The 27,665-nt window shown below is 44.6% G+C and overlaps 5 protein-coding genes across 11 annotated transcripts in view; 3 read left to right on the forward strand and 2 right to left on the reverse strand.

Annotated features, from left to right (window-relative positions):
* SGIP1 (SH3 domain GRB2 like endophilin interacting protein 1) overlaps positions 1–5,795 on the forward strand; it is a 54,508-nt gene extending 48,713 nt beyond the window's left edge. For both annotated transcript variants that reach the window (XM_027694314.1, XM_027694315.1), the window contains one exon: positions 344–5,795. In XM_027694314.1, coding sequence (XP_027550115.1) covers positions 344–366 — 23 coding nt within the window. In that variant the 3' untranslated portion in view covers positions 367–5,795. The remainder of the gene's footprint in view (positions 1–343) is intronic.
* An 870-nt stretch (positions 5,796–6,665) lies between these two features.
* Positions 6,666–8,143, forward strand: TCTEX1D1 (Tctex1 domain containing 1). 2 transcript variants are annotated; one of them, XM_027694415.1, is made up of 3 exons: positions 6,666–6,760; positions 6,842–6,966; positions 7,431–8,143. In XM_027694415.1, the coding sequence occupies exons 1-3, from the start codon at positions 6,724–6,726 to the stop codon at positions 7,632–7,634; spliced, it is 366 nt and encodes a 121-aa protein (XP_027550216.1). In that variant the 5' UTR covers positions 6,666–6,723; the 3' UTR covers positions 7,635–8,143. The 2 variants fall into 2 exon arrangements, with proteins under 2 accessions (XP_027550216.1, XP_027550215.1); XM_027694414.1 differs by having other exon boundaries at positions 6,684–6,966.
* Positions 8,144–9,007: 864 nt separating this feature from the next.
* Positions 9,008–11,201, reverse strand: INSL5 (insulin like 5). The gene is given in 4 exon segments (XM_027694480.1): positions 9,008–9,396; positions 10,277–10,465; positions 10,468–10,522; positions 10,524–11,201. Coding segments are annotated over 4 exon segments (525 nt in total). The 5' UTR covers positions 10,569–11,201; the 3' UTR covers positions 9,008–9,160.
* Positions 11,202–12,352: 1,151 nt separating this feature from the next.
* WDR78 (WD repeat domain 78) lies at positions 12,353–26,221 on the reverse strand. 4 transcript variants are annotated; one of them, XM_027694470.1, is made up of 16 exons: positions 25,153–25,303; positions 24,170–24,243; positions 23,551–23,660; positions 23,218–23,374; positions 21,887–22,026; positions 20,950–21,108; positions 20,272–20,436; positions 19,248–19,492; positions 17,934–18,020; positions 17,116–17,267; positions 16,328–16,485; positions 16,041–16,162; positions 15,328–15,426; positions 14,664–14,890; positions 13,762–13,915; positions 12,353–12,500 (listed from the first exon to the last, which is right to left on the reverse strand). In XM_027694470.1, exons 1-16 carry the CDS (start codon positions 25,213–25,215, stop codon positions 12,456–12,458), a joined length of 2,157 nt encoding a protein of 718 aa, XP_027550271.1. In that variant the 5' UTR covers positions 25,216–25,303; the 3' UTR covers positions 12,353–12,455. The 4 variants fall into 4 exon arrangements, with proteins under 4 accessions (XP_027550271.1, XP_027550272.1, XP_027550273.1 ...); XM_027694471.1 differs by lacking the exons at positions 24,170–24,243; positions 25,153–25,303 and adding an exon at positions 26,173–26,221; XM_027694472.1 differs by lacking the exon at positions 20,272–20,436 and having other exon boundaries at positions 25,153–25,304.
* A 323-nt stretch (positions 26,222–26,544) lies between these two features.
* The window catches only part of MIER1 (MIER1 transcriptional regulator), a 35,019-nt gene continuing 33,898 nt past the window's right edge, over positions 26,545–27,665 (forward strand). The window contains exons 1-2 of one of the 2 annotated variants that reach the window (XM_027694476.1): positions 26,545–26,616; positions 26,761–26,853. The gene's annotated coding sequence lies outside the window, so the exon portion shown is untranslated. Of the gene's footprint in view, positions 26,676–26,760; positions 26,854–27,665 lie in introns of both variants that reach the window. The other variant, XM_027694475.1, reaches the window with a different exon arrangement.

Below are 27,665 nucleotides of genomic sequence, written 5' to 3' on the forward strand. Positions count from 1 at the left end.
TTGTTGGCTGCTCAAGCCCAGAGCTCCTGCCACAGCTCAGCGTAATGGGGCTGGCTGGGGACAGAGGGGCAACAGCTCCACTGCATGACATAAATCCTGCTGCCACTTACGGGAGCCTGGAATTTCATGGGCTCTTTCCTGCTCAGGCGTTCCTCCATGAAAGGCAAGGTCTGGGATCTGCTGCAGAGAAATATAGGGATTCTTCCATGTATTACATTGCTGCAGAGAAATACAAGGATTTTCCCGTGTGCCCTGTGGGAGGGGGGCTGGCGGAGGTGGGCAACCATCCCTTAGGAACCAGGGCTGCTCCCTCCCCTCAGTTGATTTCTGATCCCATTTCTAGGTAAATACTTGGCTGATAACTGATGGAAGCTTATGCAAGTCTATGGAAAATACTATGGAAAATACCCAAGGACTGCTGTGTGTGGAACGGGTTTTAATTACAGTTTAAGGAAAATGAACTAAATCCTGTACTTGGGACATTTCTGTTGGAAGTGTCGACAACTTTCAGCATTTTTTTTCCTTGGAAAACACCGTCTTGACCAGTCCTACAGTATTTACTTCTAGATGTAACATTGTTAATGGTTTTAAAATGTAATTATTGTATTTGTAAATTGTACTCATTCCAGTAAGGCTGTATTTTGGCAGTTAGACACTTGAGTTTTAGCATTTTACCATTCATGAAATGGATGTAATTTAAACTGTGGTATATAAATCTAATAGTAGTACTGTTGAATGGCACAATGCTTACAGAGGTAGATTACATTTTGTCAATATATACAATTTAAATACAATACTGGTAGCTGTTATGAAGGGGGCGCCTCATCAAAAGAGAGTTCAGTAGAGCCCACATGCTGATTTACTTTCCCTTCAATCTTTAGTACGTCTCACAGCGATGAATAAAAAGCTTAATCTTCAGGTTTAGCTGGTTTAACTCCAGAGAAATATTGCCGTAAAGGTGGAGGTCACTAGCACAGTCTCCCAGGAAAAAAATCTACAAGGAGTATTTATTCCAAATTCCCAACCTGCCCTGTGTTCTCTTACAGCTGCAGATTCCCTGTCAGGAGTCCCGGCAGCATGTGGGTGACCAACATTTCTCTTTACCCCATGTCCATATATTTTGCAGGGATTCAGATAAGGAAATAAGTAGCAAAGAGACTGGGTGGTAAATCTGAGCTTACAGCACTGTCAGGAAATGTTCCTGCTGTTTTTAAGGATGCGTTTTCCGAGCCGCCTCCAGATTTTTGGTTGCATTTTTATATTCCTTTGCTCGCTTTTCTGCCTTGCCCCCCATTTTTGAAAGCCCAATGGGTTTAGAAAATGTTTTACAGACATGCAGCCCCCCGAGGCCTTTCCATTTTACCACTAAGGCAGAAAAGTGTGTATGGACTGGGAAACAACTCCCTGGGGAACTGCCAAAATACAGTGGGGCAGGAGCCAGCCTCGCTGGCATTGGGAGCAGCTCTCTCCTGGAGATGGGAAAATACATGAAATTGCTAAACGGGAGGCTGAGGATCAAAAAATTATCCCTCTGTGTTTTTCCTGGGAGCTGGTGTCCTGCTGCTCATCCCTGTGCAGCATTTGGGATCTTGTTGACATTGGTCTCATCCTACTTCTGGCAACACGGTGATGGCATTGGTGGCATTAATGGCACAGCATCTCTGAGATGTGGAGCTTGTTTAATGGGAGAATTTGGCAATATTGGGAAAGAAAAGAAGGGCTCTTTACAAAATTAAACACAGTTGCAGTTCAGATGCACAGAGAAGCTCAGGAGCATCCACTGAACTGGGTGCTGGGGACTTCGGGAATGTGTAAGATGACAAATAGTTCTGATTTTACAGTCATAAATGTTGCCAGGACTAGGCTTGTGTATTTGCATTGGAAAACTTAGACTGGGCATGTTGGGAAGTGCTTGATTATTGCGCAGTTTGGATTGATGTAGAAAAACAGAGAGCTGTGCCCATCTTAAAAAAAAATAAGGAAATTTGGAGATATTTCAAGTCTGAGGTGACTCCCAGGCTGTGATTTGTATGACTGAGGGGTGAATTGTGTGTGTGCATTCACAAAAGGCAGCAACAGGGAAGATAAAGCACAATTTGGTTCTGCAACTTCCCACATCTTGGCAGATTTTGGAAGTACACTCAGCAGTGCTCCTGAATGGAGTGTCCCACTCCATTAATGATTTTCCCCCTGAACTGGAAATATGTATAAAGTGTGTAACCCACCCCTTTCTGATACAGGAATACAGGGCAAACCCTAAGAATCAGTTTGTGCGTCATCACTTCATGCTGTGTACAAGTGTTACAAACTCATCCTTCCAAAAGAGATCTATGGCATAGGCCCAAAAATAAGGGGTTTATTGTGTAAATATTACCAGAACATAGAGATTTTACTTTATATTTCATTCGAAAGACAAGGTGTTTACATAGCATTGGGTTTTTGAATGCTTTTTAAACAGAAAAACCCATAACCCAAAGCTTCCAAGCTCGTCCCATTTGTGCTGTGGCACAAAATGGAGTCACTTTTTTGGGATGCAGCTCCTGTGGCCTAGGTAGAGAGATAGGGCAGTTCTGTGCACTTTCTGGGGTGAATTGGCTGGCAGGTCTGTGTCCAATGTGCCATGACACTTCCAGCCCCACAGGGATGTGGTTTGCCCTCCAGCCATGGGCAGGTGACACCAAACCCACAACACCGGGACCAAAACCAGCGGTTTGGGACAGAGGACAAGTTCCTTCCATATTGCTTTGGCCAGTTTTTTTGCATAGTGTTTTAGCAGAGTACCACAGGGATGCTGGTTTTGCTGGGCGTTTGTCTTCTTGCACGTATGAATGTGGCACCCCAGTGTTACCCAATGTGGGGAACACAACTGTTGTTGTTCCCGAGTCCAAAGTGCAAGAGCCTGGTCTTCTTCCTGTCTCGCTTTGAGAAAGTCTCAGCAGAAAAAGGTTATGGGCAGCAGCTTAGGTTGGTCTGAGTGTTTAATGTAGAACGTCAAATAGGAGCATGTATAGGGATGTATATCGCTCACAGCCAAGAATTACTTCCCAATGTCCCATCTAACCCTGCCCTCTGACAGTGGGAAGCCATTCCCCCTTTCCTGTCACTCCAAGCCCTTGTCCCAGATCCCTCTCCAGCTCTTTTGGAGCCCCTTTAGGCACTGGAAGGGCTCTAAGATCTCCCTGGAGCCTTTTCTTCTCCAGGCTGAACACCCCCAGCTTTCTCAGCCTGTCTCCAGAGCAGAGGGGCTCCAGGCCTGGGAGCACTCCTAGCGGGAAGCACCACTGCTCTGTTTCCCAGCATGTGGTCCAGCAGGTCTTTTGCCAAGTCAGACAGAGGCTGGAAAGGGGGCCCAGCCCTCTGGCACTGCCCAGCTCTAGCACTCCTGAGCTCAGCAGCACTCTGATCTATCTGAGTGAAAAAAAGGACAAAGAAAGGAGGCATTAAAAAAAAATATGTGGTTGCATGCACAGAAAGGCTTTAGCTCAGTTACTCCCATGGACCCTTCCCTTTAGACTGTGTCTCAGCAACCTCTCCCAGAGGAATTTTCCCCTGGGAATTTCAGCAGCCCACACCTGCAGAGTCAAAGTTCCTCTGATGGAGCAGGAGGGTTTTCCCCCACAGACACCTGAAGACTTGGGTTTTTAGATGTCAGGAGCAGGAAGTAAATTTTTTTGGTGACTTTTCTCCTGTTTGTTGTAAACAGTCAGGATTCTCAGTCAGCTTATGGTGCTCCTCACAGGAGACCTTTCAGACCAATTTTCTACTTTAACAATATTTCTTCATAACTGTGAAATCACTCACTAGTATGAAATACTACCAAATAATGAGCTTTTCATTTGGTGCCTGCATTTGGTGCCTCTTAAATATCACTCCCCTGTTCAATAATTCTTATTTTTGCTGTCATTCAGGATTTCATTTAAATTACTTTGCCTTTGATCTGTCCTTTCAGGTTTTATCTGTTAAAAGTTTTTTAAAACATAGGAGGCAAAAACCTAGAAATTTCTGTTGGAATGTCATCCTGTTTTAGCCAGGCAGGAAGGGGATGGAGAGGGAAGGCTGCAGCCACCCAAGATTCCTTCAGCACAAGCATCACATAAAGAGTCACCACTTCACTTTCTCCCAGTAGAGGCATTTTAAAAGACTGGAGTGCACTGAGAAGATTTTTAAAAGACTTAAGAAGGAATCATAAAAACATTCAGACCTCATCCTTGGCTACCAATCTCTGTCAGCAACTGTTTCCAGGCCCACTGGGCACATGGGGCAGTTTTGGGTCACAGAGGAATCCTGCTCCGTTCCACCTCTTTTTTGACATACTGCCCATGGATCTGTTACCCAAACACCCAACATCTACTTAAAAAAACCTCACATCCATGCACTAAGTATGGAGTGGTTTTTCCCCTACTCTTCTGTTGGTTCTATGTGAAAACATCTTGGTTAAAACACTTAATTTTGAAGCTTGACATATTTTATATGTAACATCATGTCATACTTTCCTGGTAAGAAATTACTGCCTCAAAGATTTCATTTCATAGCCAGAATTCTTCTGTTCTTTTTCTCACCATTTCCCAAGGAAAGTAATCCTTGCAGAGCTGGGGAGGTTTTATAATAATCAGGATTTTAGTTCTTATTTCAATCGGGATTTTAGTTCTTATTTCACTGCAAGGCTAGGAAAAGATTTGCAGGAATACGCCCTGCTCCTGCCTTCCCTTTCCCTTTAGGAGGGATGATGCTGCTGGCAATGGTTCTTGAAACCATGAGCGTTAAAGTGGTGATGCTCTTCCAAGGTTTTCAGACAAGCAGGACTCGGCACAGGCCATGCAGGATGTGGTGAAACACACCAGGTTTTAGTGAGGCATTTGGGATATCTTGTTCCTCCATTAGAAATCCCACTCTTTCTAGGTACAGCCATCCTGCTGTCAGGTTCCTCATCCACACAGGGATGGGCTTTTCCACTCCAAAATGCCTTAAGGTTGATGAAATCACCTGGTTGCTTGGATTATATAAAACACGTGGAGATGTTGGTCATGGTGAGCGAGGAATCCCATTGGAATGTGTTGTGAAGCTCCTTCCTGCAGCCAGGGCTGGTGGGTGGAGGGCATGGAATGTAGGAGAACCTCACCAAGACACCCCAGCAGTGAATCAGATTTCCCCAGGTATCACCCTGTATCATTTTATGAACTCCCTCATGTATAAAATGTTTATAAATATTTGTGGATTAAGATACACAGGTCTATTTTTAAGATTTAAGTTAAATAAGTTAATGAATGGCTGGCCTTTTTTGCCTAAACGTGCAATGAGATATATTATACCTTTAGTCTACGATGGCCTAGGTACTGCTTAGTCTGTGATGAAAACTTTGCTGCTTTCCTACTGTTCTCAGAGAAAAAAAAAACTGTAAAAGACGTACAGGTTTGTTGCACAGGGACTACTGCAGCGAAGCTTTGTATTTGACCACTGGTAATATGAATGTGTTGTATTGACTTGTTGAAGATAATCATGAAACAACATATTTTAAATGTTACTTGCCTTATAGATTAGAGTACGACTATGTGGATATCATTTTTGTAAATACTGTTTTTTATAAATGTCTCTCCTCCATTCTCCTTGTCACCCATTTCACCGAATCTCGAATATGCAATTATTTACCATGCATAACGTTGCGACAGATAAATCCCCATGTCAGAACAAAGTTTATGGATTCTATACATAAGATCCACATTAAATTCCCAATTGAGTTGCAATTTAAATGTGATATTATTTTTTCCTTGAAAATAAACAAAAACAGTAAAACAATACTTTTTCTGAGTGAGCTTTGCTTCCATAAGCAAGAGAACCCAGAGGAGACAGGCAGAGGTATTGGGGGCTGGCCCAAAAAAGGGTCCCTTGCCCAGAAAAAAATCATCTCTGGCCCAAAACCTGTTATTGCTGTTGGAGTTATGCACAGTGTCCCACATGGGGACAGGTCAGGGTTGGCATGTGGGAACACTAGGAATCCACAAGGACCACGGGGATGGATGGAGCTTGAGAGGACCCATGGAGGCCATGAGGATATGTCAGCGCTGTAGGGATCCACAGGGGTCATGGGAATCTGTGGGGGCTATAGGAACCCATGGGGACCCACAGGGGGACCATAGGGACATTTGGGGGGGCTGTGTGGACTTGTGGGGGCCACAGGGACCTGGGACTTTTAGGTGTACATGGGAACCTGTGGATACTGTGGGGACCTTGGAGGAGTCTGTGGGGACATGTGGAAGTTGTGAGGACATGCAGGGACCTGCGGGGGCTGTGAGGGAATACAGCAACCTGTGGGAGCCATGGGAAACCTGTGGGGGATGTAAGGGGACACCAGGACCTGTGAAAGCCACGGAGACCTAGGGGCTGTAAGTGGACACAGGGACCTATGGAAGCTGTGGTGACTTGTGTTAGCCATGGGCACCTGTGGGAGGTTATACGGACACACAGGGACTAGTGGGAGCTGTGGGGACCCATGGGACCTCTGTGGGGTTACAGGGATGCACAGGGACTGGTGGAAGCTACGGGGACCCACGGCAGCCGTAGGAATACACAGTCCCCCGGGAGGCTGCGAGCACACAGGCGAAGGCCGGGAACGCAGGGGCCGGGAATGCGGCGGGCGACTTCCCCCTCCCGGTGGCCGCAGGGCGGCACTGGCCGCCGCCCTTCCGCCTCCCTCCGCGCTGAGGGGGTGGAGGACGGCTGAGGGGGATGGAGGCTGGTGCGGCCATAAGCGACCCCCGCTCGGGTGGGTCTGGGTACGACTGCATCTCCAAACCGCCTTCCGCCCGGCAGGTTTTTCCTCATAAGCCTGAGCTTTGCCTCACAGGTCCTTCCAAGCGCTTCCCAGTGGCAGCAGTGGATGAGATCCTGAGGGAAGTGGTGGAGAGTTACTTGAGGGAGCAGCGCTATGAGCCGGCGCAGTGCAGGGAGGTGGCGAAGGACATCGCTGAGGTAGGAGGGAGCAGGTGGACATTCTGCCCTCATGGTTCGATGGGGTGTGAGGGAGGTGGCTGCTGGGGAGCTCCCCAGATATCCCCCAAAATACCTATGAAGCGTGAAATAAAGGGTGGAGGAGGGTGCACGTGGATACGAGTTAATTAATAGAATGGTTTGGGTTGGGAGGGACCTTAAAGCTCATCTCGTTCCACTCCCTGCCATGGGCAGGGACACCTTCCACTATCCCAGGTTGCTCCAAGCCCTGTCCATCCTGGCCTTGAACACTTCCAGGCATGGGGCAGCCACAGCTTCTCTGGGCAACCTGTGCCAGGGCCTCACTGCCCTCACAGCCAAGGATTCCTTCCCAATATCCAGTCTAACCCCTCTGTCAGTTTAATACTATTCCCCCTGTGTCCTACCCTGCTAAACATCTGTCTCCATCTTTGAACACATGGACTAAACTTGTTTTTCTCCTGCAGATGGTTAAAGCGCGGGTGAAAGACCTTGTGATCCCTAGGTACAAGATTGTGGTGGTGACACACATTGGGCAGCTGGATGAGCAGAGCATGCAGATTGGGAGCAGGTGCCTGTGGGATCCTGTGAGCGACACGTTTTCATCGTATGTGTTCAAGAACACTTCCCTGTTTGCTGTTGCAAATGTCTATGGTGTGTATTTTGAATAGGGAGGTAGTCGAGCTTAACAGCAGAAGAAATGGAAGTTCAGCCTAACTCTTCCTGTTTCTGTTGTAGAAAACATTTGTGAAGGACCAAAGTACTCTCACCTGTTTTGAAATGTGGCTACTGTGAGCCTTTGGGTAAACGTAATTAGCTGTTTCCCAGAGCTTTCTCTGGGAAGTGGTTCTCTCTGACACACTGTTTTGCACCCAATTCTCACTACTTTCAGAACTTTCCCTGCAGGGAAAATAATATTTTAAGAATATTCCCTATAACGTTTTTATCTCCCTGAATTTACCTTCATTCCGTGATCCCTGAGCAGAAACCACAGAGGGTTTTTTGGAGAGTAAAACAAGAGCATTTTAAGACAATCTCTGTTAATGATGTTTGCAGGCAGTTAGTGCATGCCAGGCCTGAGCACAGAAAAGGTGGCTGAGAGAAGGTAGCTGGTTCTGCTTGAATCATAGAATCCCAGACTGCTCTGGGTTGGAAGGGATCTTAAAGCTCATCCAGTTCCACACCCTGCCGTGGGCAGGGACACCTTCCACTATCCCAGGTTGCTGCAAGCCCCGTCCAACCTGGCCTTGGACACTTCCAGGGAGGGGTAGCCACAGCTTCTCTGGGCAACCTGTGCCAGGGCCTTACCACCCTCACGAGGAAGATTTCTTTGCAATTTCCAATCTAACCCTGCCATCTTTCAGTTTGCTACCATTCCCCCTTGTCCTGCTACTCCATGCCCTTGTCAGTCCCTCTCCATCTAGGACCAGTGAAATGAAGTGAAAATTGTCTTTAAACGATACTATGTTTAGAGTATATAAATCTGACATATCTGGGCCCTTCTATTGAAAGTGCTTGAATCGAGAATACTGAATTTCAGCTGTGGTTCTCAGCCAATACCTGCCCTTAGATAAGAGATGCAATACAGCCCTCAGTTCAGAAGTGTGTTTTCAATCTCCCTGGGTGCAAATTAACTGTCTGTTAAGTTGGACTTCAGGGAAATGTTATTGAAAGCAGCCGGATTAGGAGATAAGCTGTGGGTTTATGCCCGTCCAGTTTAGAGGCTGGGGCTGATGGTCCTAAGTCTCTCCTGGTGCAGCCGTTCCCCACTGGTTGGGGTCTGGCTGACCTTGCAGTGTGACAGAGCTTCCTGTGCCTTGCTCTGATTCTGAAACCAGACTTTTTGCTTCTCCTGTTTCCCAGCTGAAACCTGCTGTTGGATTTTCCTGAGTAAGAGAACAAACCTATCATAAAATACTTATTTTATTATATTTTACATGCAAAGCTGAAACTAGAAGAGTAGTTAGTTAGAAAGAAATATTTGTACTCATGAATGAGTTTAACTAAACCTCTTGTAAACACTGTGAAATCCAATCAACCTGAACTGTCACTGCAGCCACTTGCTAGTGTGCACTATGACATTTAACACTCAAAATGGTAAAGCTACAATTAAAGAACACAACTGAACTAATTGTGGTTTATGTCATGATTATTTTAATCCACTGAAGCTGTGATATTGAGCCTCAGCAGCCCCGTTTCAGCACAGGGAGCTGATCTCCCTCCTGCTGCAGCCCACGTTGCAGCAGGATGTGGTGAGCAGCTTGGCTGCCTCACGCTTGCTTAGCACAGACATTTTGCTGGTGTGGTGCAAGTCTTGCTCTGGCTTGGACTCGACCTCGTGGGTTTCTTCGCGGTTGGTCCCCAATCTCTGGTCTGTGTAGGTTGAGGAGTCAACGTCACCGTTGTGTGGGAAAGGCTGGGGGTTTTCAGTCTCTGTGGCATAAAAATTAGAAGCTAAGAGTTAGAAGTCACAGAAAGATGAGTAATTTAAGTATTTATCTTTACTAGAAAGACACACCAACCTACAGCCAGGGAGCTGATGGTGTTATACTTCATGTTTCTAATGTGAGCAACCAATGTGTACCAGATCACTGACTTGCTCACAATCTGAGCAATGTGTTTAAAAAACCAGTAATTCATGGATTTATATTTAAGAGTATTCTTTGTTGCCTTGTCAGTCTTACACTGATATATTTGCTTCCAAGGGAAAAACTGTGGTTAGATGTGTAAATGGCACTTTACTGGCACATTAACTTAGGCCTGCCTATGGGATTCCTGACATGCAGGTTTTACATTAAGGCATCACCTACACCACAATTTCATAGTCCTGGGTGTTCCCACTTCAATTACACTCACAATTCAGCTGCATTTTAAACACTTTTGGACATCTGGACACTGCCTTCTGGAGTTTGTAAAGGTGTAGTAGTTCTTGCTTAGTTTAGCACCAAACTCTCACGGAGGGTGTTGTGGGTGGCATCTCTTTTTGTATTTGTTTAGAGCTGCTGCTATAAGAGAGTTTTCCAAAAATGCAGGTGTGGGAAGTGCAGAAAGTCTCTATTCCTGTCATCTGCCTCAGTTATTTTCTTGTTTTCTATTTATCTGTCAGATAAATCTGTCAGAGTGCAAATTCCTAGCAGTGCATGTAATGGCTGAATTTTCTTGCTATCCAAAAATGCACTAATGAGTATAGATATATACGACAGTGGGAGTGGAGGGCTCCCAAGGCACAGCCTGCAGGGATTGTGCTGCTTCTGAATCCCCTTGGAGCTGGATGCACCGAGGATGAGGCTGTGATGCTTCAATTGGTACTTACCCAAGAGGTAGCGATGATCAGTCAGATGCCTCTTCCAGCGCGAGCCGCCACAGGTGAACACGACGGCTCTGACAAAGTCTCTCCCACAGAGCCTCACAGTGTTTCCTTCCCCTTGTCCTCCCTGTGCCACAATCAGGAGAGTCAGACAGGCCAGTGCCAGCGCTGTGCCCCTCATGGTGCTGAGGGTTCTTCGTGCAGGGCAGGAAGGACCAGCCACACCAAGTGCGGAGCTCTGCTGGAACCTTCCCCATTTATACCCACAGCCCGTGCGCTCCACTGGGTAACGGCCCATTCTGGGGGTGACTTCATGTTTGCTAAAAACATGTTGATCACTTGTTTCCGGTCATGTTTGAAGTGCTTTGGGATCTTGGTCAAGTATTAAACACTTCTTAAGGCTACGTAACTGGTTTACTAGGAACACATGAGGTATAACGTTTATGGGGTACGGGCTCAGGTGGATGCTGTTAATGTGTGTTCTGCAAGAGCAAAAGGGTGTTTATGACATGATCTGTAGGTAATGGGTTCTATGTCTGTTCCCCACACAGGTGTGCTGAGCAGCCTGTTACCCAGTCTTGCCTTTTATCACAGTTTAAGCAAGGGGGTCTTTCAGTGTTAGTGATCCCAAAGAAAAAGGGAGTTAACTCCTTCTCATGATGTCTGCAGTTGTGCACCTCTTCATTCCCCACCTTATTCACAAGCCAAGTTGGTGACTGAGGATGACTGGGAGGAAAAACCTGCCAGTTCCAGGCCCCCATGAGAAAATCAGGTATTGAGGGGGTTTGGGGGCTGTGAGGCCTGTAGTTGTGGCCCCTGTCCAAAAAGGCATAGAAAAGAGGGGGAGATGGCACTGAAGAAAGCACAGAATAGCTACAGGTCGGCATCCTGGCCATCCTTTGATTTTTGGTAACACCTGAAAGACAGAAGTGGGTCCACTGAAGCAGTGTGGAGCTGCTCTGGAACCAGATATCAGTAAATTGGTTATAAACACAGCCCCTTCCTAATGCTTGGGATGTTGTTGGCTGCAGTTGCTGTAAGCTTCTATAAAAAATTCTTGCAATAAAATGCCTGAAGGAGAAAATCTATCAAATACAAGGATGGAAATTCCATGTTTAACAAAAATTACAGGAGGAACCTTGGAGATCTTGAGCCCTTCCTAGCACCACAAGGGTTTTCCAGCACCATAATGTTACAGTTAATTAGCTTTCACTGTGTGCAGGGTGGGTTAGGATGTGTTACAGCCTTGATAGAAAGCTTGTTTTGTAGCTGCAGCACTGGTAAGCAAACAGATGATGGAAAATACGTGATGTATTTTGTTCAGATTTTTAATAATGATTAACACATGATTCATCTTAATGGGTGTCTGTCTTTGAAGCGCACAAAGATTTATTTTATGTTGGGTAAGTTTGCATGTTCCCTGTTGGATGTGCAGCACATAGAAGGAAGTGAATGTAAATGCATCACAAATGATCCTTAACTTCAGTGATGTGTTAAATGTTGGATGTTTATTGTCAAGGTAATCAGAGAGGCTGAACGTTCGGTATCTATAAAATACACATCTCCATACATAATGTGCTCGCAGGGCAGCAGGGCTACAACTTGTGCTTGATCACTGCTCTGTGGAGATTTTAGTATTTTCTGTGGGCAGGAAGTCCCTGAAAATCTTTTTTTTCTGTTTCTTCTGCTCTGTCCCCCCAAAATCCAGCCTAGGCAGCCAAACTCTGTTTCCAACCAGCATGCAGGCTGAGCAAGTTCCCTGCCTGACATCACTCAAAACTCAGCATTCACCTTCAGTGGTAAGTTATGGGATAAGATGGAGCTGATGGAAAGTCCATTTATTTACTGAGTGCTTTCGCTGGGAAGGTACAGATCCATCTAGTAAGGGCTGAGGTTGTAGCATGGAGGTGATTTTTGGTTTTGAATAACCCAAGGAGAAAAGACCTTGGGGGAAGAAAAAGGATAAAGACTAAAGGAGAAAAGACTATGGAGACATTCCCATTGTCTGTATTACAGAGAAGGCCATCCATGTTTGTCTAAGGAGGGGGACTTCTGGGGGAAAAGTTATGCATTTCTAACTGGTGTGGTTTCAAAGAGAAACTTTAATTATTGCAAAGGAATAAATGTTCATACAACATCAAGTCTTTCCTACTGTTTCCCAACAGAGGAGGGGCAGCAGTTACTGTTAAACAGCTCCAACTGGACAAACGATGTCATGCAAGGTACCAACCTGTAAAACAAGAGGAAAAAGACCTGGTTCTTCCTTGGAATTCTGTTACTGCTATGGTTACCTCTTAGAGTACTTCTGGAAAATAGCACTTTTTGGCAGACCTGGCTGGATTGCATTTGTACTATCATGTTTGACAGCATACACAGATGTATTTTGTTTATAAAAGAATTTAATTTTCAAGATGATACAGGTATGGTAGCTGCACTTAGATGTGATTGTCCCTGAAGTAATTACCTGCCCTGAGCATTAGGTGTAGTATGGCTGTAGTATGGTCGTGCTAAGCCTTGTCCATACGCAAGCCTGGGGAGACTTTGCTGCTTCAAGGAAAGGGAGTGACAGAAATGGGTGATGCTGGAAAGTGGGGCTCCCTCTGGATAATGTGACCAGTTATGCCACATGCCCAAAGCCTATGAAGTGAAGCACTTTCAGTTCTGTTCTGGTGACATACCCGGGAAATTATCCCTGTACTGAATAACTGATGAACGTCTCTGCTCAGAGGACTCGGGCAGCTTCATGGTGGTTTGCGGGAGAAAAAACCACTAATTTTATTTTCTGAGTTTAACAACAATAGCCTCACTTTTTGTTTTTAAGGGAAATATCATTGTGGTTTACAGCACTTGGCAAATGAGGCTGGTAATTACCGGGATTTCTACCTGCAATGCTGACAGTTGTGAATTATTGATCCATAATATCCTAAGAATGAAGGTTAGATTGATGTCAGCATTTTCCTTCTCTCCAGCTTCAGTGTTTTGCGCTGTGTAATCTGAACGGATTTATAAAAAGCAGCAGTCCCACTTTATAAACTGGCCACAGTTACAAGGGGCTGCTGGGTCTGACACCCACATGGTGAGACAGTGGCCAGGGGAGGACACATCATCTCTGTGGTGGAGTAGGTGAGGGCATTCAGCCCAATAGAGTCTCCTGCAGACTGTTTAGAGGGAGTGTCACCTCCCTGCCCTTGCGTCCCAAATCCAGTTCTGTGGTGTACCTCTGAATTTGCAACCAAGTGAAACCTGCAGTTGACCTTCACTTGCAGTCAAGTGAACCCGACATTGACTGAACTGTTCCTGAAGTTTCTAGTGGTATGGCAGCAGAAGAGCAGGAACAACCTCAGCTTTAATCTGATTATGGAATTGTATGTGATTCCACCTATTTCAGTATTCATTAGTTGGATCTTTTAAAGTAGCTCCTTCCTGAGGAATGAGGCCCCAGAGCAGCACTCAGCCTCTGAGCACACCACTGTTCTCCAAGCATGTCGTACCTTGTTGCTGCCAGGAGCATCCAGGTTGAACAGCTCCCACACCCCAACTCCACCAAGGCTGTCTCCCAGCAGAAGGCAGTTGGTGTTCTTGGCAAAGAGGATGGATGTGAGATTGGCTTCTGGGTTGGCAGCATGGGAGATCACGGGGTTGAAGCTGCAACCCAGACAAGGCAGGAATTAATGGGTACCGTGCACTGACCTGAGTGCAGTGGCCTGTCAGTACAGCAGCCTGAGAAATGCTGCACGTTTCACTTCTTGTGTTCTAGATTAACTCAAAAACTAGGAAGTGAGGCAATATTTTGTTTGGTCTCTGCCAGAACAAAATTTCCAGCTGCTATTAACTAAGATATCCTGGTTGCCTAAAACCTGTCCTATTGCCTGATCTGGGGGGTGGTGAGTAATATGGATATTATATTAATAACTTGAATTATGCTACTGCAGGATTTGGGAGCCTCTGGATCCACCATGGGTTTGACACCATCAGTAATAAATACAGACCACCTGTGCAAGGCCACAGATAACTGAGCCACTCATGAGTTGTGCACGTGGTGCGCAGGAGTGGGAAAACATGAGAGGTATCTCAGCTTCAGATCATCATATTTTATAAAAGTAGCTCAGTTTTGATGTTTTGTCTTTTAACTATGGCAGTGGTAAAATCTCTGATTTCTGCAGAAAAAAAAGGCAGTTTTACACTTTATCAGCTCCATGAGGCATCCAGCTCCTGTTCTAACTCCATTTCTCAGATGGTAATACCATCTGCTTTTACAAAATGAGTATTTCAAGATGCAATGCTTTCAATAGCTGAATAAGCTGTCCTGATCTGATAATTTTGATTAGGCAATAATTTGTAGCCTTTGTGATATAAGGTTTCAGAATTTTCTTTGAGAAAAGTCATTACTTACATGCTGACACTCAGATCCCAGATTTCTACCCTGCTTTCCTTCACTGCTGCAAATATGAAGGCTGATTTTGGAGACCACATGATGTCATGAACAAAAGCTGTGACAGAACTGAAAGTTAAAAGGGGCATCTGTGAGTCCCGGTGCCATAAAATGGTGCTCCAGTCTGCAGAGCAGCTTAGGAACATGTCTGTGCTGGATGGATTCCAGGCCACTCTGTACACAGGACCCTTGGAGTTTGGGGAGAAACAAAAAACAACTTGGTGTTACTGTAGAGCTACAGAATCTCTTGTAGAGCTACCCGTCTTTCTGTCAGAAGTAAGACTATTTAACTGTACAGGACAATCACATTACTGATTATTTTCTTAAGCCAGGACTAAAGCTTTAAACCAGTTTATAGAAGTTTTAATAAATTGCTTTAAAAAATCCTTATAGTGTAGAAAGTAATCCTATAAGACTGTAATGGCAGAGGAATTCATTCCTAATATAAGAAGAGAAGTTTAGGTTTCTTTTGTTGCAGATGTTACATTTATAATATGTTACATTTATATATACATATATATAATTATATATTATTAGACATTATAATATAAGCAAAGAAACTGTTACATTTTTGAACTTAATTGAATGGTTTCTGCTGTCAGTATGTTTTCTGTGCATCACTCACTTTATGGCCTCTGTATGTTCCTAGAATCTGCTCTTTGCCTGAGCAAGAGCACTGGTAGATATGGCCCTCGTCTGTTCCAGCAAGATAAATATCCGTATCCTGAAAGAAAGGTAAAAAAAGCCTCAGTTGGATTAACCGATTTATCGCTTATCCAGAAATCATAAAGGGCTGGATGAGTATGGCAGAGACAGGCTCTGAAGAGCTGAGGTGGAGCTGCTTTGTTGGGCTGGGGTGTGTGAGGCGAGTATAGAGGGGCCAGAATGTAGCACATTTCCTGTGTGTGTTCTCTCAATCAATGCAGAACTTATGCTGGGATTTTTGACTCCTGAAAACCTTGGACGTTCAGCAGTCCGTGTGGAAAAGGCATAAATTCTTCAAGTGCTCTGTGGAAGAAAAACTCAGCTGGATAAAGAGAAGCACAGCACCCTAAGTCCTGGACTTGGGAGATGTTGAACAAATCCTCACAGACTTAGTGAACACACAGAAGGAAACTGCCCCAGGGTCTGCCCAAGGAAATGTGAGTAGCATGGCTGAGAGGACAGAGCTGTTCATGGGCTTGGTTTAGCATTTCATCCTTTTGGGGTAAAACTTATGCTTCAAATCCCAGTGCCAAGTCCCCGACTAGTATTGAAGTAGCTCCAGCTGAGGATCCCACCTCTGCTATGTAGTTTTCCTGGGCAAAACTTTAGCCAGGATGGACTTTCTGAGCCTACCTCTGGGTGGAAGTCAAAGCACATTCCCGCTGCCTGTTGAGATATCGGAGCTTCACTTTTCCTTTCTTTCTCACCTGGTAATTTCTTCTTCTCCCTTTCTGTTCGCCTTAGTTTCATCAGATCTGTGCAAATAGAAGGAATTTTTGTCAAACAGGTCTGTGACAGCCCTCTGAGTAACTAATGCTGCTCTGGAATGCCGAACTTAAATCTTTTGTGTATGATAACTGGTGTAAAGAATGTCACCTGAAATTAAACAAAGCAATTTCAGGTATTTTTGCTCTGCTCACCAATGCAGTCCAGTCTTCGCTGGATGAGCCACTCAGTTACTCGCCCATCTGCTGAGATACACATCAGTCTCTCCTTTTTGTCACCTTCTGTTGCACCTCTGTCCTGTTCCACCCACCTCAGCTGCCACACAGCACCTGTATGTTTATTTAAGGATGCACTGGAACACAAGATGCACATGGTAAATCATATCTGAACAAAGACAAGGCGATATATTTGAAAAATGATTAATCTTCCACTTTGTAATGAGTGTCAAATCTTATGATAGAAATGTTGTTTAGCTTTTCTTTAAAAAAAATAGTCTGAACATTGGTTGTTTCTCCAGGAAGATTTTTTTCTCTATTAAACACGTTTGATACTTAGTTTCAGGGCACTGTTTGTGTGCTGATACCTTTCATGACACCTGAACCATGAAATCAATCTGCACCTTGTAGGAGACAGCCCAGACCTGGGGAGCTGCCCTTAGGGCAACTGTCTCCCTCATCACCTTCCTCTCTCTCTCATTTTCTTCTTAATTCCTGCTCACTCCTCACCTGTTCTGATGTTCTCTGCATTTCTGGCAAGTGGAATCAGGGAGAAAGCACCAAAAGATACCACTGGTCACACCAAAGGATTTATTATCTGGGGCAGGATTGTCTTAGTTAGGACATGGAGTATAAATAATATATGCTGGTAACTTGCTGCATTTTCTTAAAACTTCAAAGAACAGGACTCCTTTGTTTCACCTTTCCAAAGTGTTATTTGGTGAGAGGTGCCTGGAGCGGGAGGAGAGGGGAGGTCACAGCCTCACCTGCTGTCCAAGAACGCGGCGTCGTTCTGGCTCCGAACATCATAGACTGCAACAGATCCACTAGATGTTCCAACTGCTAAAAGGTTTGGACTTCCCAGGGAAAAATCCACAGCAGTAACACCATGCTCACACTGGAAAATGCGCTCTGGCCACTGATCAGGAGAAAAATACCAACCATGTTTTAAGGTAGTTTCTTAATTTACCTCCATCTTCTCAACACTGGGCACTAAATTGCTCTGCTGGAAAACTCAAGTGACCATAGCGACTTCTAGACAGAAATCAGGTGCTGTGTTCTAAACTGCTCCATTTATTTCTTGCTGCAGCTGATAAAATTAGGAAAAAATAAAGATTGTGCAGAAATATGACACTGTAAAACAAGTTAGATTGGGTTACTCCAAACCAAATATCTAGAAAGGTCTATGGTGGCATCAGGGAGTCACGAGAGTATTTGATTGTTGTTGATGTGGTAGAGATGCATCAAAGATTTGAATATTCATGGATAAATTAGCCTAATACACAGTTTTGACAAAGTAAAATTTGTAGAAGAAATCAAACTGAAGTTGTGTAATTTGATGGCAATCAGATGGTTTTTACTGTGACACTTCATAACTGAGATTTCCAAGATTTTTTTAAAATGGCTGATTTTAAAAGGATTCCTTTCCAGATGGATCTGTAAAGTATAAATGTTATATCTATGCAATCTACTTTCTTTTTGGCACTATCATGAGAAGTTAGATTAGATAATTATAGTTAAAAAGGAAATAAGAAATAGTACAAAGAAAAACACATTGAAGAAAAGCAAACTGGCTACTCATTACCATGGGGTTCTTCAGTGACCAACAGCAAGCCAAGCCTTTCTTCTGATCTTTAGAATCAAACTCTCTGTAACCAATGGCTAAAAGATCCTGAAAGCACAAATTAACAGAAATCTCTCAGTTTAACTTGAATTTTAGTGGTGTATTTCCAAACAACAATTTTGTGTTAGCAGTGACCCTCAGGGCAAAGTCTGGAGAAACAACACTCATGTCATATGCAGGTGGAATAACACACAAGACGAACATTGTTCTATAACTATATTTGATGTGGAGTATTTAATGGAATGCATAATAATACTTCTAGTTTTCTCTCTCAAGGTTACTTATAAAAGGAGCTTCAGTGAGCACTGCAAACTCCTGGCTTTTAGCTTTTTACAGTGGGGTCCAATGAATTCCCATAATTCCTTTCCATGGGCAGAAGTGAAAAACAGCAGCAAGATTTTGTCTTCAGCTCCAGTAATTTCTCTCTTCCTACACTCAACAAGCAGTTTGTGAAACTCACACTTTCAAAGTAGGTGTTTGTTTGCCCTGTATTCTAAGACTGGGGCCTCTAAATGTGGCCAACTTTATAATATCTGGGGATCTGGTGTACTAACAGTATGAAATGGTCTTTGTTTTCTCTCTTTTTTGCCCTTACTGGTTTTCTGTTTCTTGTCCTCACCTGCTTTTTACCTTCCTTCCATTCATTATTTTTGTGGTGTGGGGAAAACTGAGCCTTACGTGACTGAGTATGGAGATGTCTGAGTCATTCTCACTTCCACTGAAACCAAATTAAACAAACTTGGGCCAACTGCTTAGAAATCTGTGCTGTTATTATTTATCTTATCCTTAAAGTTTGATGATTGCTGCTTTTTTTGGGAGATTACTGTTAAAGCCAAAGATGTGGTTTCTAAACTATCATGAATAAACTCCATCACTGGTGATAAAGTTTAGTAGTAGGATTTTAAATTTCAACTGCCAGTTCTATCACAGACCAAATTTATTAATGTTGTTGTTCAGGTGACTGCCCAGGGTAAACTTTGCCCTGAGGGTCACTGCTAGCAGAAAGTTGCCTTTTGGAAATACACTACTAAAGTTCAGTTAAATTTTGGACCAATTAAAGCTGTTGTGATACATGTGTAGGAAAGCCTGGTGCTGCTGTTCCACCTGTAGATTAAGGGAAAAAGGTTGTTATGTGGAAGGCCAAAAACAATCCACATGATTGCAGGGTTGGATCCATCTCTCTGAGATCCCTCCCAGCAAAGAGACACCAAAATCAGAAGTTTATTTACACCGCCACTTGCTTGTAAAGAGCTCAGGAGTGACTTGTTAACTCACAGGGTTCACTTTGTTCCAGGCCATGCTGCTCACGCTGTGGCCGCTGGTTAAATCACACATGTAAGACCACAGCTGTTCCAGCCTGGGAGCTGCATCTTCTTCTGGGGTTTTATTTATTGTCATTGATGGGTCAATGAATCCTTTTCCTTCTTTTTCCTCATCCTTCTTTTCCTTATCGTGCTCTTCCTCTTCATCTTCTTCCGTGGCTGTTGCTGTATCACCCCTGTCTGAGGTAATGTCAGGCTCTGAAATGCACAGATATGGTGGAGTCTGAGTAGGAACATTTCACTCATCTCACTCCAGTAGTTCACATCAGAAGAAAAAATTGGCCCTTTCAGCAAATATTTTGCAGCAAAAAAAAAAAGTGAAGTGAAGATTTGAGGAATTAAGACATCCTGACTTCTAAAACTGTGGCTGAAATATTGCTGGGGACAGAGAAAACAACTCGACAAGGCTGTGGTGTGCCAGGTCTGTATTACAGGTGTGAAACGAGCGTATTTAGCTACCCAGCAACAAGGTAGGAATTTATGTCCACCCCCCACCAGGAATGTTTCTAATCTCCTGTATTTAAAAATGTGTTTAAATAGATTGTTTTCAAGTTAGATGCCAAATTTTAAAGCAGCACACTACACATCAATAGTGTAACACCACAGCTGAGTTGCACAATGCTGTGATGTCTCTTTCTAAAATTAAATTTAAAAAGAAATATAAGAGACATTCCAATGCAAAAAATGGTGAGAGAAGTAGCAGAATTTATCTCTAGGAAACAAGTTTGACTAATATTTTGAGTAAGTCTCAATTTGTGGTATAAGCTCAGAATTAATTTATTCAGTTCTTCCACCGAGTCTGTTAAAGTGCATGTAAAACTGTGAAGTTCATGTTGGCATCTCAAAAACTCTCCTCTCTTTGGTCTATTTAAGTGACTTGTCATCTGTAAAGACATCCAATGAGGGACATAACTCCCTGACTTTCAATAGGATGTAAAGCCTTGTGCTGGAAACAGGGTACTCAATAAGGAACAAACCTATAAGGACAGGAATCTGCCGATAAGCTGCAAGTTTGGGTTGAAAAATATTCTCCATTAAAATCCTCTCCATGATAACTAAATCCTGCTTTAAGTTTTCTGATGTTAATATAGCTTCTGAATGGCATTTCTCCTCTTCCTGGCTCCTGACAGGAACAGCGCTTTCTGAAATCATTAGAGATGAAGTTGTGATGCCTGATAACAGATAATGTGGGAAATAAATGGTTTTAACATGATAAAACTTTGCACATAAAAGTTGAGAGATAAGAATTCTCCCCCACCTGCAAAAAGCATAGAAGAATCTGCCAGGATCAAAGAATACTTCCACTATGAATTTTTTCTTGCTTTAATTTTGTTTTCTTTTATTGCTCAGATACTCAGTATGATGAGATATTCTGGAATTTTTCACAGAGGGCGTTTTGCTTCTACAAATGGCGTTTTCCAAGTGAGTGAGTGAGTACCAGCAAACCTTGTCTCTGACTATTTACCTTTATTTAAGGTAATTTCTGATGGCAGTGGACAGCAAAGGCCTCAGTGCAGCCCTATCCAAGATTATTTAGCAAACTCTCTTTCAGGCACCAGTCAGGCCAAGCACATTCTTCAGGTAGTTTCCCCACACAGCATTGTGATGTGCCTGTTTTAGAAGGATGAAAACAGGGCAGAAATGTAAAATGTTACCTCTGTCAGAAGAGACAGACACAGCCTGCTCCTGCTCTTTAGTTGTGGGAGATTTGCTGCTTCCCCCTGTTGTGGCTCCAAATCCTTCTGTCCATGACATAGGTTCTATTTCTGATGCATCCAGTGAATTGTCCAAGTCCCAGGAAGTGACCATCATCCCTGGCAATGAATTTCACTGTGTTATACATGTCTCTCATTTTGGTACATTATTACAAGGGCCTTGAGCAGGGCCAGCTCCCACCCAAACCTCACCTTTATGTGCTCAGCTCTTCAAACAGGGGTTGGAACAAGCCCTGCTGATGCTCAAGGCACCCAAAAAAAGTGGCAAATACCTTTTCAAATCAGATTATCTACTTCTCCTTTTATTTTTTCCCTCATGTTACATGCACTGACAAACACAAAGGAAAAATGTTTTAGACAGCATTTCCTATCATTTTCTTTGGCCTCCTACCCACAAAAGGCACATTTTTTTTAGAGCGCTGAGGTTGTACATTCTGTAAAATTGCATCGATCTTGTGAGACTGCCAAGATTTCCTGCTTTCCCCGAGGTTTTAAATCTCATAACAGAGGTTCCCTTCTTTGCATTATGGCAAACAGAAATAGAAACCAGCGTCACTGAAAAGTTAAAGGGGGAAAAGGAAGCTGTGTCCTTTCATGTTTCAAGGGAAGAGCTGAGGATTAGCTGGAGAAGCTCTGCTTGCAAACTGCTGAGGCAGGCACGGCACAGCAGCTCTCTTTTAGTGTTCATGACTATTTTATTGCAATGGATACAATGTTCCAGCAACAAGTTCAAGTTTTAGGAGGGCCAGAAAAGGCCACCACAAATCACACTGCCCTGTCTGAACTCAAAGCTCTGGAAGTGAAAGTTGAGGAAACATCCCAAGATGGAAGAAATAAAAAAGCCCTTTTCTCAGTGTCCTGCTGGGTGCAGTTTTACCTTTATCTTCCATGATAATTGTCTCACATTGCACTTCCTTGTTTTTGGCAGCCCCAGCCAGGGTTTGCACCATTCTCTCTTCAAAGCGTTCGCTGCCAGCTTTGGTTTTGCAAATGTCAACGTAAATCTTATTCCGCTCCCTCGAAAACAAAGAAGACAGTGTTTGGCAACTTTCTGAAAAACTTCTGCACTCAAATTCTCCGTGTCTTTGAACAGGCGAGGACACTCCATTTTTTAAATTTATTGCTTGGATGTTTTTGGATTGCTAAATGTTATTTCACTGTTTGTATTTCTCACAGCAGCTGTTTCTGACCTTTGTGATGCTGTTCTAAAACAGGAATGGCTTGTAGAGAGCAGGACCAGCAAAACTCCCTACCCCAACTATCTGTGAATTTTGGGGGAATTCAGAGGAGTTCAGAAATACGTAGCTCTCTTTACTTGGGAGTGAAAGGCAGAGCATCCAAGACACAATAAGGAAACTGCTCCATATCTATTTCCCCCAGCCCTCAAGTTCTGTAGGGATGTCAGTGGGAATTGTGAACATTTTTTATTATTTTGGTTTCACTATTTGAGCAGATGATGTGGGTCATACCCCACCCCTGCTGTGCTCAGGAAGAATTACAGCTGGCAATACCCTCTGCGCACACCAGCGAAGCCTGATTCGTTGGATGCTCATCCTCTTATTTTTCCCAAAAAGCTCACCAGTGTGATTGACAACATTGAGGTTGGAGTCCTACCATGAACTTGGTGTGGACACAAGCAGAAAGAGCTTGCTTAGAGGAGTTGTTTGACTTGTCAGCTGCAGCTTTGAGGCTTTGTGCCTCCAAAAGCTGTGTGACAGGTCTGTCACATGGAGAGAACTTTGCTGCTCTCTGTCCCAGTCAGCTCCTGAGAATAAGCCAAAAACCTGGGTTAACTCCCCACCAAAGCTCATGGGAGTCTAGGGAGGACTCTGAAGTGGGAATACTAAGGGGAGACACAATATTATGGTTCCTTCTAACTTGAAGCACTGTGAGGAGCTTCAGAGGAAGCCAACACTTAGTATGTTTATCTCTTCTTTATTAATAAATAATTAGCTGTAAAGCTACACACAAAGATGAATGGAGAGGTTTGTGATTTCCTACTGTTTTCATGAAAATTTAGTCATGTAATTCCTTATCACATGCTTCTCTTCCCCTTACACCCTGCTTTTCCTAACCTGCCTTAATTTTTCAGTGACAGACAGAATTAATTTCATCAACATGATGGAGTTGCAAGAAATTTAGGCTGCCTTGTCAAAGAGAGACCCAAGGCTTTGAACACAGGTGACATGGGGGCCAATTTATACCTACAGAACTCTCCCAGCATCTTCTGCTTCCACAGACACCATGACAGAGGGCATATCAAACATCCAGAGTGTGTCTGTCTCTGAGAGGTAAATATCCACTCTCTGATCCAGGTCTGCCTCTGTTAATTCTTCTTCCATCTCCTCCTGCCCCACCTGCACAGCTGAAAAATGAGGTGAACAAGTGCTTTTCTGCTCTGAATTTAAAAGAAGACAAATTAATTCTTAAAATATTGTAAAGCACCGAGTTCCTTTGAAGTGCTGGGCTGACTCAGTGTCTCACAAATCCCAGTGCTCCAAAGAACAGTTTAAATCTATAATTATAGTGTCTGTTCTTTACCAGATAAGCTCAAAGTTGGGTCTTGTCCAGAGCTAGGTTCTGCTGTTCCATCTAGGCCAGACTTGGTTGTTGATTTGTTTGATATCCAAGTGCTGCTGCTTCCATGTGTCCTTCAGTGACAAGAAATAAGCAGAAATTGTCTCAAAAAAAAGAGATGTCTTTATTTTCAGGAGATACTTTGTATTTTTTAGGTCATTTTTTGTCTATATTTGCTCCTGGTTGATATCCCAGCCTCTGGGATTATCTGTTGTAACAGCCAGCCTGGGAAACATGACAGAAAGATGGTCCTCAAAGAGCAATTTCTTTATCTTAAAAATCACAACTGCAGTTATTTATTGCATTTTAATACAGTGATGTGGCTCATGATTTTTCATTTTAAACACAAATAGTTATTTACCTTCTTTTTGTATGACTTAATTGAATTTGTCATTTGGATGCACATGATCACCCAGAGGTAACTGGTTTAAATTAGTAAAAGAGAGAATGCTAACAAGATTTTTATATTTTCAGTAATTTAATATTTGAATTTATATATTTTACATTTTTGTAAAAAAGGTTGTCTGTACTTAATAAGTATTATCAACACAGATAAAATACTTGAAAATAAAGTTTGCCTTGCCTGGGTACAGCAGTATTTGGGTCTGACTTGAAGAGGGGATGCGGTGTCACATTCTTCCCATCTTCATCAAAAACCTGAAGAAATACTTAAATAATTAAGATAATTTCACTGTGTTCCCAAGGAACAGGGATGACACTTGTGAGGGGGTTTGCATTCCTGCTTTCCTTCAGGGATCAGTTCAAGAGGGCTGATCAAAGTCACCTTTGCCTGGGACTTCTTTGGAACCCTCTTTAATGGCCGGAAATAGCTGGAAAAACCCATTTCTCTTTGGTCAACCCTTGTGGCTTTTTCAGCTCATTTATTCTCTAATGACCTCTAGGAGTGACTGAACTGTTGAAGTCCAATTAAAAGTGCAGCCAAAGTAATGAGATAATTATCCATCTTTTTAATTATAGTGTTCAAGGTATTTTATTGTAGGAAGGTCGGTCACATCTTTAAATGCAGTTCCTGACCCAGCCTGAGTGTGGGAATAGAAAGAATTGAAAGCCACGGAGCTGTTAGAGCAGGTCCAGAAGAGGCCACAGAGCTGCTCCCAGGGACAGGCTGGGAGAGCTGGGGGTGTTCACCTGGAAAAGGCTCCCGGGGGACCTCAGAGCCCCTTTCAGTGCCTAAAGGGGCTCCAAGAGAGCTGAAGAGGGACTTGGGACAAGGGCCTGGAGGGACAGGACAAGGGGGAATGGCTTCCCACTGCCAGAGGGCAGGGTTAGGTGGGATATTGGGAAGGAATTCTTCCATTTGAGGGTGGTGAGAAGCTGGGATGGAATTCCCATAGAAGCTGTGGCTGTCTCATCCCTGGAAGTGTCCAAGGCCAGGTTGGATGGGGCTTGGAGCAACCTGGTCTGGTGGAAGGTGTCCCTGCCCATGGCAGGGGGTGGGACAGGATGAGCTTTAGGTCCCTCCCAACCATTCCATGGTTCTGTGATCATTCCTGCAGGTCGATTTTGGACAGTGACCATCATTCAGGAGGTGTTCCTGGCTCTCACCTGCAGGGGCCCCTGGATGCCCACGAGGGCCCCCCTGCGCACTGGCCGTCCCTCGGAGGCCATGGAGGTCCTGCGGGAGCTCTGCGTGGAGCAGGAGCCACTCACGGTGCTGCCTCGTCTGGCGGGGACAACGACCCCCCCGGTTCCTGCTCCTGCTCCTCCTGCTCCTGCTGCTCCTCCTGCTCCGGCCCTGGCCCTGCAACACCCACAGAGGCTCCTCGTCAACCAGCACAACACCCAAAACAACACAGCACCCTCAAGATCCTTCTAATAAAGGATTTTTACCATTTATTTATTTTATTATTAGACTATTACGTATCACATATCAATTATTTTAAAGGATATAAACCATTTACAATTAAGTATTTTTACCATTTCATTATAATTTGTTATAAATAATGTTTTATATATTATCAATTATTTTAAAGATTTAAACCATTTACAATAAGGTATTTCACCATTTTTTCTAATTTATTATATATTCTAATTTATTGTATGTATGTTCTAATGTATGATATATTACCAACTATTTTAAAGGATTTAAACGATTTAGAATAAAATATTTTTATTATTTATTATAATTTATCATATTATAATTTATTATTTATTAAATATTACCAATTATTTTAATGTATGTAAGCCATTTATAATAAAGGATTTTTACCATTTATTTATTGTAATTAATTATATATTCTAATTTATTATACATTTTAATTTATCTTATGATTCCCAATTATTTTAAAGACGTAAACCATTTATAATGAAGGATTTTTACCATTTATTATCTATTCTAGTTTATTATTTCTGCTATTATATATTCCCAATTATTTTAAGGGATTTAAAACATTTGTAATAAAGGAATGTTACCATTTATTTATTATAACTCACTTTACATTACAACTTATTATCTATTCTAATTTCTCCTATATTCCCGGTGATTTTGAAGGCTCTGAGCCATTTTTAACATTAATTAATATTTGGATGTTTGGAAGGTTTAAAGCCCCTCCCGGTCCCACTCACGGCGGAGGCCGCGGCCCGGCGGGGCCCGGCATGGCGGCGTCCTCCGTTACCACGGCAACACCGCCCAACACGCCGCGCGGGGATTGGCCGCCAGCACCGGCACCGCCCATAGGCGGGTGCGCGCGCGGGCCGCGCTATCCCCGCTCCGCAGCCCCGGGACGGCCCCGGGTTCGGGTCCCGCCCCCGCCGGCACAGCGGGAGCCGCACCGGGAGCCGCAGCGCCGGGGGGGCTGTTCCGCCCTGAGTCAGCGCAGACCCCCGCGGGTGCTGCTGTGAGCGCTGGGCATGCGGCTCCTCGCCTGTGCCTGACCCGCGCGGTTCGGGCGCGGCGGGGGCTCCCCGGGCCGGGGCGGTAACAGCCCAAGGCGCGGTGTCCGCGCTGTGACAGCCATGCCCGCCGAGCGCGGCCCCGCGCCCGCCCGGGCACAGCGCTGAGCCGGGCAGGTGAGGCACCGCGGACTGCGGGGAGACGCGAGGAACGGGCCCAGACAGCTGCATTTGGGGTGGGTTGCCTTTTTTGGGGGGGTGGTTTTTCTGTTTTTTTGGGTGTTTTTTTAACCTCGAGCTGTTCTTCTTGTGCCACCCAAGAGCCTCACGCACGGCAGAAGCCCCCGTTCCCCGAGAACACTCCGTTCGCTGCACGGCCGATGAGACCCGCTCCGCCCCTCTGCGGCTCCGCGCGTGAGTACGGCGGCGGGGCCGGGGGAAGGGAGCGGCACCGGCACCGACTCTAGAGCGGGAGCGGCGCGGGGCGGTGGTGCCGGTGCCGCGGAGTCAATGGGGCGGGGCCGGGCCCGGGCCCGGGCCCTCAACGCTGAGGGGGCGCGGCCTGTGCCTTGAGTGACAGTCGGGGCATGGCCTGTGCATTGAGTTCTGCTAGCGGGGCGTGGTCTGTGTATTGAGTGACACATAAGGGGGCGCGGCTTATACACTGAGTGACAGATACGGGGTGGGGCGTGATAGAGGGCGGTGGGATGCGCTTCAGAGCTGAGGGGGCGTGACCTTGCGATTGAGTGACAGGCGAGGGGCGTGGCCCTGCCCTCTGAGTGACATGCGAGTGGGCGTGGCCTGCACCCAGTAGCGTGTGAGGGAGCGTGGCCTGCGCCCTGAGTGACAGGCAGATCCCGCACCCTGACTAACAAGCAGATGCGCGGCCTTGCGCTCCGAGTGACAGGCAGGGGCATGACCGATGCCTTGAGTGACAGATCATGGGGCGTGGCCTGTGCTTTGAGTGACAATAAAGGGGTTCGACCCCAATTCACAGGCCTGACTTGGTCTTTGAGTGACAGAATGATGGAGGCGTGGCTTTGCGCCCTGAATGACAGACGAGAGGCATGGTCTTGTGCTCTGAGTGACATGTGATGGGCGTGGCCTTGCTATTTGAGTGAGACGCGATGGGCGTGGCCTGAACTCTGATTAACATATATGAGGTGTGGCCTAAGCCCTGAGTGACAGGCGTGACCTGCACCCTGAGTAACCATCAGTGGCTTGGC

Source organism: Neopelma chrysocephalum, unplaced genomic scaffold (genome assembly GCF_003984885.1).
Source record: "Neopelma chrysocephalum unplaced genomic scaffold, ASM398488v2 Primary Assembly neopelma1_97, whole genome shotgun sequence".
In the NCBI taxonomy this organism is placed as follows: domain Eukaryota; kingdom Metazoa; phylum Chordata; class Aves; order Passeriformes; family Pipridae; genus Neopelma; species Neopelma chrysocephalum.